At 39.0% G+C, this 10,133-nt stretch overlaps 1 protein-coding gene across 1 annotated transcript; it reads left to right on the forward strand.

Annotated features, from left to right (window-relative positions):
- Positions 1-1,630: 1,630 nt before the first annotated feature.
- On the forward strand, positions 1,631-3,427 carry LOC110901695 (microtubule-associated protein RP/EB family member 1-like). Its single transcript, XM_022148498.1, has 2 exons — positions 1,631-2,090; positions 2,196-3,427. Exons 1-2 carry the CDS (start codon positions 1,631-1,633, stop codon positions 3,425-3,427), a joined length of 1,692 nt encoding a protein of 563 aa, XP_022004190.1.
- The last annotated feature ends 6,706 nt before the right edge of the window (positions 3,428-10,133 follow it).

Consider the following 10,133-nt stretch of genomic DNA (forward strand, 5'->3'; position numbering starts at 1 on the left):
CAGATCCTTACCAGTAATTTGTGTGATTTGATCATTAGATGTTGTTTAGGGTTTGAATCAAAATTTCAAACGACGGGACCCTAACCGTTTGAGAAGTATCTATTTGAGGGGTTCCTTTTGAAAGCAATCAGTTTGAACTTGATCCGTTTGAATGTTAGTCGTTTGAAAGCAATCAGTTTGAACTTGATCCGTTTGAATGTTAGTTTTCAGAAAGCAATAAGTTTGAACTTGATCCGTTTGAGTGTTAATCGTTTGAAAATAGGTCGTTTGAATGCTGCTCGTTTGAAAGCCATCTGTTTGAAATTGTTATATTTGTGCTTAACTGTGTTGAATGATTGTGTTTTTGCAGCCAACTTCGGTATTATTCAATCCTATTCACAATGTTTGCTGCAATCTGGATGAAAAGCAAAATCCGAAGTTGTCAGAATTCAAAGATATTCTGGAATTCATGAGGAGAATACCTATTTTGAAGGCCTTGACAGAGAGACGTTTAGTTTTCAGATCTCATATCAAACGCTTTTGAAAGAATGCTTCGTATGATGATCAAAACAAAACAATTAACTCAGTTGTGAAGATAAATGGTGAAAAGAAGCCAATTGTCATTACTGAAGCAGTTATTCGAGAAGTAATCGAGTTTCCGGAGGAAGAGAATTCGCCAACAAAATTGCCAGAAAAGATGGTCAAGGGTTGCTTACTAAGAATGGGATATGTTGGTGACTTGAACAGTGCCAGTTATTTGAAGTCAAAATTCACAAAGCCTTATAAGTTTCTTATCCATTTAGTACTGATAGCAATGAGTCATCAGAAAGGCGGTTTTGATACCATGCGTGACTATTTGATGAACATGGTTGTAGCTCTTGTATTGAACAAAAAATATAACTTCTCTCATATTGTTTTCCATTACATGGTTGAGGAAATAGTGTCGGACAGAAAGACTTGGTTATATCCAAGATTTGTGCAGATGATATTGGATCATGCATATCCAAAATTGATTAGAGATGAAGAAAATGATCTATTGGCGTTATCGCACATGGATAATGATTCTATTAGAGCTTTAGCCAAATATCATCCAAAACATCCAGAGCCGACTAAATCTGCTGAACTATTTGGAGCAATTAAAGATAGTAACTATCAGGATCCTGATCCTGAAAATCATGAGCATTGGAGAAACGAAGAAGAAAGAAAAGAGAAAAGTTATGATGAAGAGCTGAAAATTCTTAAAAATTTCATATCTAAGAGAAGTGACTGGTTCTTAAAAGAACAAAAGAAGAAGACAAGAAAAACTACTCCTACTGTTAAATCAGGCGAAGAATCTTCTTCACAACCGAAAAAGAAACAAAAGAAAGTTCAAACAATGTTAATCGATGAGCCTGATGAAGATGTTCCTGCTGTGAATGTTGAAAAGGAACAAGAGGTGGCTGGTGGTGAAGACATAATAATTAATGCAGATTTGTTTACAACAGACACAAATTTTGTTGAAAATGTTATGCAGACTGTCACTTCTGATATTCAGAAAGAGAAAGAGAAGGTGATCGATGATATTGAAGGTGATGACGTTGATAAAGACACAACTAGTTCATCAAGTTCATCATAAGATGAAGTTGTAGATGAGTTTGAACGTCAGAGAAGGATGGAGGAAGAGATTGAAAATGAAAGGTTACTCAGAAAAAGGAGGAGGCAAGAAGCGGATGATGATGCTCCTTATGTTCCTTCGCCAGAGCATGTCACAGAATCTCAATCAACTCCAAAAGTTAGAAGAAAAGCTGGTGGTCGTAAGAAAGCAACACCAAAGATCCGAGTTTCGAAGAAACCTCAGAGAATTGTACAAAAGAAGCAACCTGAAAAAGATAGTCAAAAACCTCCAACACCTCCACATGAAACAGCACCACCACAATCACCTATACACCAATCCCCACAAAAACAACCTACTCCTCCACAACAATCATCACCACCCAGACTTCCCACACCTCCAAATCAACCATCACCTACTCCTCAGTCAACACCACCATTACCACAACCATTTGTCACTTCACAAGATATCTTCGGCACACCTCCACTCACCCAAGTACAACCTGGTTCTTCTAGTAGAGGTCTTCTGACACCGCAAGATAACCTGCTAGATGTTGGAGATTTCGAGTTTGCAAACGCTTCTCAAGTTAGAAATGTTTAAAGAAAAGTTGAAAAAGTTGTTGCAGAAAACAAAAGGTTGGCAGCTGAGAACAAGAAGATAGCTGATAGAGAAAAACTTCTTGCAGTTCGTGTGCAGAAGTTAGAGAGTGAAAATAAAGAATTGGCAAAGAAAGTTGATGCTGATCAGACTGAAATCGATATTCTAAAAGTTCGCGTATCTGAGCTTGAAGAAGAGAAGAATCGACGTGATGATCAGAACGAATATTTCAAGCTTAAGAACAAAGAGCTTGTAGCAGCTAAAGCGTTAAGTGATCATGAAGTCTATATGCTGAATAGAGTGGTCGAAAGTATGCTTGGAACGTCAGTCAATCAGAGGTTTGAAGAGTTGAAAGTAGAAGACCTTCGTGCTGAACGTCAAGCTGAACTTGAAAGGCAGATGAAAGATAAGGGTAAAGGAGTTGAAGGAAGTTCATCTGTGCCTGAAATGGCTCTAGTACCTTCAATGGTTACAGAGAATCCTGAGCCTATCTCTGCAGTCTCTGGTTTATTCGAAGAAGAGACTCCGATGCATGAATTGATTGGTGACGACGATGAAGAGGATGATGAAGATGATGATGATGATGATGAGTTTGTATACTCTGCAAGCAGTCATAGTTCTAAAGGTGACGATCATGATGACGCTGCAGGGGGTTCTGGTGTTAGCGTTACAGAAGCTGCTACTGAAAAGGTCGTTGATGATTTGATGAACGACACAGTGAATGAAGAAAGTGGTGAAGCTTCGGGAAAGGGGGAGTCAGGTAAGACGCAAATAGTAGAACATTCTGAACAACTGTTTTTGCGTTTAGATGTGTATAGGGAGATGCTAAAAGATGTAAATCCTGAGATTTCCTTCGACTTTGAAGAGGATTTGGAATCGTTTGATATAAATAAACAGCAAGATTACAAGTATGATTATGTTGAAGAGGCTGATCAATATGATCGAGTTGAAGTAGAGGAGTGTTCTGATAGTGAAGATGTCGCTGAAGATACGTCAAAGTTTCCAACGTTGATGGAATTCTTCGCAGCAGAAAATAGGGAAGAGTTGCGACAGAAAGTCACTGAAGTTGTCAATGAAAATGTCTTTGAAAATCTGAAGAAAGATGCTGAGAAAGAAAGTCAATCTAATGTTGAAAAAGAAGATCGTTCGAAGTGGTTCAAAGACAGTCATGAGAGAAAGTTCAAGAGGCCTTTGAAGTATTTCCAATGTGGTAGAATTGTTTCTCAAGAGGCCTCGGAAGTGGAAGCCTCATCGTCCTAGACGTGTTCAAAGGGTAGATCCAGAGACTGGTGTTACTGAAACAATTCTGAATGTAAAGCCTCCAAAAACAATGAAGACAATTCCTATGCCTGAAATGGAGCAGGAGTTCTATAAAGGCTTTATTGATTGGGTATACAGCTGCATAACAACTGAAGCGATCATAACTTATAGAGCTGGTGGTGAAATTAGAGAAATTCACGTCTATGATCCAATGTGGTTGGTTAACTGCTCTGCGAAAGACATAGAATGCTTGTTCATTAACAAGATCCGATATAAGCCAGCAGACAAAGAGCAAGCACAACAATTTCAACGTGTAGTTTCACTGTGTTTTCAGAAAAGCATTAACTCTGAAAGCAAGTGGAAATCTTCATGGTGGTCGTTAGATGAAAAGATGAAGAAGAAAGCGAAGCGTGAGCGTGAACGTGAAAAACAAAGGATTGAAGAAAATAGAGGAAAGTTCATGCAACAGCAAGCTGATGAAGATAAAGCAAAGAAGAAGTTAAATGAAAAGATCAGAGTTGCGCTGAGTAGAAAGCCGAAACCGAAGGAAGAGAAATACAAAGCTGTTTAAAGACCCAAAGACCAAGACTGAAGACTACGGCTCTATCCAAGGGGGAGTTTGTTGGTACATTATGTCTAAAGCCTATATCTTAAGTCTAGGGTCTAAATATGTCATGTTTATATAGTTTAGGGGTCAAATATGTAAAGTTTTGATAAGTTTATAGGGGTTCTGTTTGAAACTTGCATGTTATGTTTCAAACGGAAGTGTTTGAATGCTGTCCGTTTGAAAGTTGTGTGTTACTTTCAAACGGAAGGGTAAAGCCTATAAATAGGTAAGTTGTTTCTCATTTTCAAACGGTCAGGATTGTCATGTAATGTTACTCTGCCAAAATTTCAAGTGAAAGTGAATGAGAAGCAAGTAGTTAAAGTATCTACAAAGTATCTTCATCTATTTTCTACTCTTTCTATCTGATTCTACTCTGTTTAAGTGTTTCCGCCACTTAAATAGTGTGTATTACTCAAATTGACTCATTTCAGAGGTCATACTGATCCTACAGCTAGGCACAATATTTCCCCGGTTATCCTTAGTATATACTGCAGAACTGAAGTTCAAAGCTCTGGGTTGCAAGGGAGTGACAGTATCCTCAGCGGACCTGCTCGAGCTGGATTTCAAGAGTTGTATCTCTCTCATCAGCATATGGTTGGTCTCCCGCTGCTGCCTCATCTGTTCCTGTACACTACCAAACAAATTTAGAATCTCTTCATTAGAGGTCAAAACAGGACCGGATCCCTGAATATTGCGAGCGGGGATAACATCCCGAGCCACTTGAATTTCAGTTCCTTGAGAAGAGGCCTGCGATCTAGGAGGAGGTGGTGGAAGCACTGAACCAATTGTTGCAGAGGTTGTAGCAGACACGGTGGAAGAGCTCATGTTTGATCTTGAGGCCATTGAAAATAGTGTAGCAAAAATTTTTGAAAATAGAAAACCAAGTAATGATTTTGCAAAAGCTTATAGTAGAAATAGCACCACTTGCCCCACGGTGGGCGCCAAATTGTTTTGGTCAAAAATTACCAAAGCAATTAAGTGATCAAATTAGTTTTGTGAGGTAGAGTGCTAGTAATACTTTGTGAAAAATATGTTGGTTTGTTAGTTTGCAAAAACAGTTATTAGGATACGGCTCAGGATATCGAGCTGTATCTATAATCAAAAAATGAGCAAAAATGTAAGGTTGACACGTGATGTACGAGGAAAGCCCTTGATCAATCTAGATCTTCGGCATAAAACCTCAGGAGCTGACAATCGTCGGCTTCCTAGTTCTTCTTATTGCTTGAATAACCAGGATACAATGCAGGATAATGCTCAGATCACTACTAAGTGGTACAATGATTGTAAGTGATGAGTGTTAGTGCGTGATTTCTGCTAGAAAAGAGAGTGAATGAGTAAGTGAACTTGAAAGTGTGTGCCCAATGGATCTGGCATCCCCTTTATATAGTTACAAGAATTAACTAATTATGCTAAAATCCAGGATATTATGCTAAAAATCCGGGATACTGAGATTATTCCCATCTGAATGTTGGGGGGCTGTTTCAACTCGTTCTCCACGTGCATATTAAATGTAAATCCGGGATTTAAGCTTCCAAAACCATTACAACATTAATATCTTTGACCAGCATCCGTAACTCCCATAAAACATGCCATTCTTCAATGCTGACCGTTACAAGAGCTATTCTTCCGCCACCAATGTCTTTATCCTATCCAATTTGAGCGGGTCTTCAGGATGACTTGGTCCTCATGAACGTTAATCCCTTGTAGCCAACATTGACAAGCAAATTGTTAGTAATAGTCAGAATACTGCCCAAGGATGTTTCCAATATCCTGATCCGGTATCCTGATCATATACAACTAATAAAAGATCAAGATACAAAGTCAGGATATGGGCTCAGAATTTCACCCATAACATATACTACCGAGCTAAAGTTTAGTGCCCTGGGCTACAACAGAGTGATAATATCCTCAGCAGGTCTACTTGAGCTAGATTTCAAGAGTTGTATTTCTCTTATCAACATTTAGTTGGTCTCCTGCTGTTGCTTCATTTGATCTTGTATACTACCAAACAAAGTTAGAATTTCATCATTAGAAGCTATAATAGGAGTTCTCCCAGAAGCAGCAGATCCTTGAACATTCTGAGTAGGGATAATATCCCGAGTTGTGTGAGATTCAGTCCTCCTTGGAGGGGCTTGAGGCTGTGAAGAAGCTTGCGTTCTTGGAGGTGGTGGAAGCACCGAACCAACTGTTGCAGAGGTTGTAGCAGACATGGTAGAGGAGCTCATGTTTGATTTTGAGGCCATTGAAAATAGTGTAGCAAAAAGTTTTGAAAATATAAAACCAAGTAATGATTTTAAGAAAGCTTTTAGTAGAAATAGCACCACTTGCCCCACGGTGGGCGCCAAATTGTTTTGGTCAAAAATTACCTAAGCAATTTAGTGATCAAATTGGTTTTGTGAGGTAATGTGCAAAGAACGTGTATTGAAAATATCCTGATTTGGTCGTTTGCAAAAACAGTTTTCAGGATATAGCTTAGGATATCGAGCTATATCTATAATCAAACAATGAGAAAAAAGGTAGAGGGTGACACGAGATGTACGACGAAAGCCCTTGATCAATCTAGATCACCGGCACAAAACCTCGGGAGCTGACAATCGCAGCTGCCTTGTTCTCCTTATTACTTCAAATGTTAGGATACAGGGTAGGATATTCACCAGATCGTTGCTAAGTGTTACAATGCTTTTCAGAACGTGTGTGAATTACGAGAGAAAGTATGAAAGTATAAGAGTAGTGAATGTGATGTCCTTTGTGATCTAGTTTATCCATCTATTTATAGTTACAAAAAGAAAAAAAAAAGTCTCCTAAAATGGGGTGATGCCAACGAATATTCCTATGTGAACGTTGAAGACCAAGTAATGCGGCTTCAATGTTCTTCTTCAAACAACTTGGACCGAGTCTTCAGGGGAAGAGGTCTTTGTGAACGTTGTGAACTTATACCCGTATTCCTGCAAACAATTCGTTAATAATCCTCAGGATACAGTATCAGGATGTTACCAATATCTTGATTCAACATCTTGGTTGTAAACATTTACTATGTAACCAAGATAAAATTTAAGATACTATCCAGGATATGGGCTCAGAATTTCACCTATAACAGGCCTCTCTTATATAGGTTGTTCAAGCGGTCCGTCGCGCCCCGCGACAGCCAAGGCTTAGGCCTTCGCGGCCCGTAGGCGCCTGAAAGGCGGCCATCGCCTTGTCGAGTGAGCATGTAGCCTTGCTGAGTCAGGTACCACATGGCACGCCTCGAGTTCGGATAAGAACCAGGCAGTCGCGCCCCCCGACAGACCAAGAGGTCTCCGTCGCGGCCCGTAAGAGACTACCAAACTCAGTTTTTGTTGATTTTTACAAGTATAGGGCTATTCTGGGTCCGGTTTTTACGTACGAGGTATATTTTAGGACATTTCGGGTGTCCAAAATATTTTTAGGAGGGTTGTATATCCTCCCCACCTTGTTTTGGATCTCGTCCTCGAGATCTACTGGAATAGGTGTGGGTATTTCCTTTGCATCTCTAATTCAAGTTCCCATGTGTATTTTGGTCCTCTTTTGGAATCCCATTTCACTTTGACTAGAACTAATCTCTTGTGTTTGAGAATCTTGATCTTTCTATTTTCAATCTGAATAGGTTTCTCGATAAACTTAAGTTTATCATTTACCTCTATGTCCTTAAGAGACATTACTAGAGATTCGTCTGCTAAACACTTTTTGAGATTACGTACATGAAATACATCATGTATTCCTGCCATTTCCTCTGGCAGTCGTAGCTGATAAGCTACGGGTCCTATTCTTCTAATAATCTCAAAAGGTCCAAAATACCTAGGGCTTAGCTTCCCTCTCTTAACGAATCTGACTACTCCTTTCCACGGAGAAACTTTTAACAATACTTTATCTCCTACTTGAAAATCCAATGGTTTTCGTCTGTTATCAGCATAACTCTTTTGACGATCGCGTGCTGCTTTTAGTCTTTCCTTGACTTGAATTATATTGTCTGTTGTTTCCTGCACTATTTCTGGTCCATATTATTGTTTTTCTCCAAACTCTGCCCAGCAGACTGGAGTTCTGCACTTTCGTCCATAAAGTGCCTCAAATGGTGCAGCATTTATACTAGTATGATAGCTGTTATTATAGGAAAATTATATTAGTGGTAAATGGTCGTCCCAATTTCCTCTGAAATCAATTACACAAGCTCTAAGCATATAGTCTAGATTGTCCTTTCACTTTGTCCGTCCGTCTGTGGATGGTAAGTTGTGCTTAGATTCAACTTGGTTCCCATTGCTTTTTGGAAACTCGTCCAAAAATGAGAAGTAAAACGCCTATCTCTATCGGACATGATAGATAAAGGAATTCCATGTAATGAAACTGTTTCATTTACATATAGCTTGGCTAACTCTTCCATACTGAAAGTTTCCTTCATGGGTAAGAAATGAGCAGATTTGGTCAATCTGTCTACAATCACCCTGTCACACCCCCAAAATACCACAAGCAGAAACCCCAGCGAGGTGTGTGACGTACCAGGATATAGCCACCAATCATATTGAACTCATAGGTATATTTAAGTAAAACTTTAATTTATTAACATTAAGTGTTACAACATTAAAAATAAATTAATGTGTACAGCGGAAGCATAATACATTCGTTAAGTGTTTATAAACCACATGTAAAATCCATTAGTCTTGTGTTGCGATTCCACGTGTCTCGACCCATGACCACTCCAGCCTCCCAGACAGCAAGTTCCAACAATATGTGCCTAAAGGCCTGCAGGGCTTGTAACAACGAGTCAACAACAAAGTTGAGCGAATTCACAATTGGTTGTTTAGTTTTAGAAGTTTGTTTTGAAAACCATAAGTTGTTTCGTAAACCACGAGTTAACCAGTATCTTTGTTTCCCAAACCATGTCCATAATCAGTGGGGGCTTCCCCATGTGAACCCCTTGACCGTTACCATATCGACAACTGACGAAAGTAAGTTGTGCCCTAAGTCAATGTCTATCATCATTGACTGAGTGCAAGATCCATTAGTACACGCCCGTCCTACCTGTGACAACTCGAATTCCCAAGATTTCTATTTCGCATTTATTGGACGTTCATGTATTGTTTGGTTGTTTAATTGCACAAATAATTGGCTATGGAATTGTATACGTTTTGATTCAATGAAGTGTATTGTGTGTTTGTGCATGGTTATGTGTTAATCGTGATAGACTTGTCAAATGCATAAACTTGGTGGTGAAACTGTGAAACTGTTGTGAGATGGTGTACTTGTGTAAAAGTTAATACTTGAGGATGTAGAGAGTAATTAGTGAAATCCTAGAGATACTTAACCCTAATCCCTTTTTCACTAATCATTTGCACACAAAACAAAACACGTACTTTCATTCTTTGATTCTCTGGCAATCATCATCTCCATCACAAGCACAAGTCTCCTGCATCAATCTTAGTCTTGCCATCTATTTAGAATCAATCCAAGGTAAATGTTTATTGGTTGTTTGATTGTTCTCATTTCTTGATTCTTGTAATCCTTGTAAACCCTAGTTCTTTATATGATAGTTCTGTGATTATTGATTGAATTCTGATGATTGAGAAATGATTTGGATTAGTGTGTAATCAATTGCCCGATGTTAAGATACAAGTCAGGATAGAACGATTGATTGATAAGTGATTTCTGTTCTGCAAATGTATGAATTAGGGTTTCCTGATCCATGAACGTAAGTGTAACTGTCCCAATGATTCTGTGTATTAACTTTGGAAATCACGTATGTTAAAGTTCGGAGTAAATAGTCAGAGTTTTGTGAAGTCACAAAAGTCTGAGTATGTTTGTCTGAGTTTTGATTGTTGTGTGAGTTTCTGGATTAAAAGTCTAAACCCTTAAACATCATACTGCCCGAATTTTATACCAAGGAAACAAGTCTGAGTTTTGAAACCCTAGTGTCCGAATGTTTATGTGTATGACATGTCCGAGTTTCTGTGATGCTTGCTTTGTCCTATCTTTTAACAATACAAGGGGGAGTCCGACTTTTTCATATGATGGGGCAATGTCCGAGTTTTGAAAGGAGGGAGGTGGTCCGAGTTTTAAGCAAGGAGCCCCCCACCCTTTGTCCGAACT

The sequence above is a fragment of the Helianthus annuus genome, chromosome 13, assembly GCF_002127325.2.
Source record: "Helianthus annuus cultivar XRQ/B chromosome 13, HanXRQr2.0-SUNRISE, whole genome shotgun sequence".
NCBI lineage: Eukaryota > Viridiplantae > Streptophyta > Magnoliopsida > Asterales > Asteraceae > Helianthus > Helianthus annuus.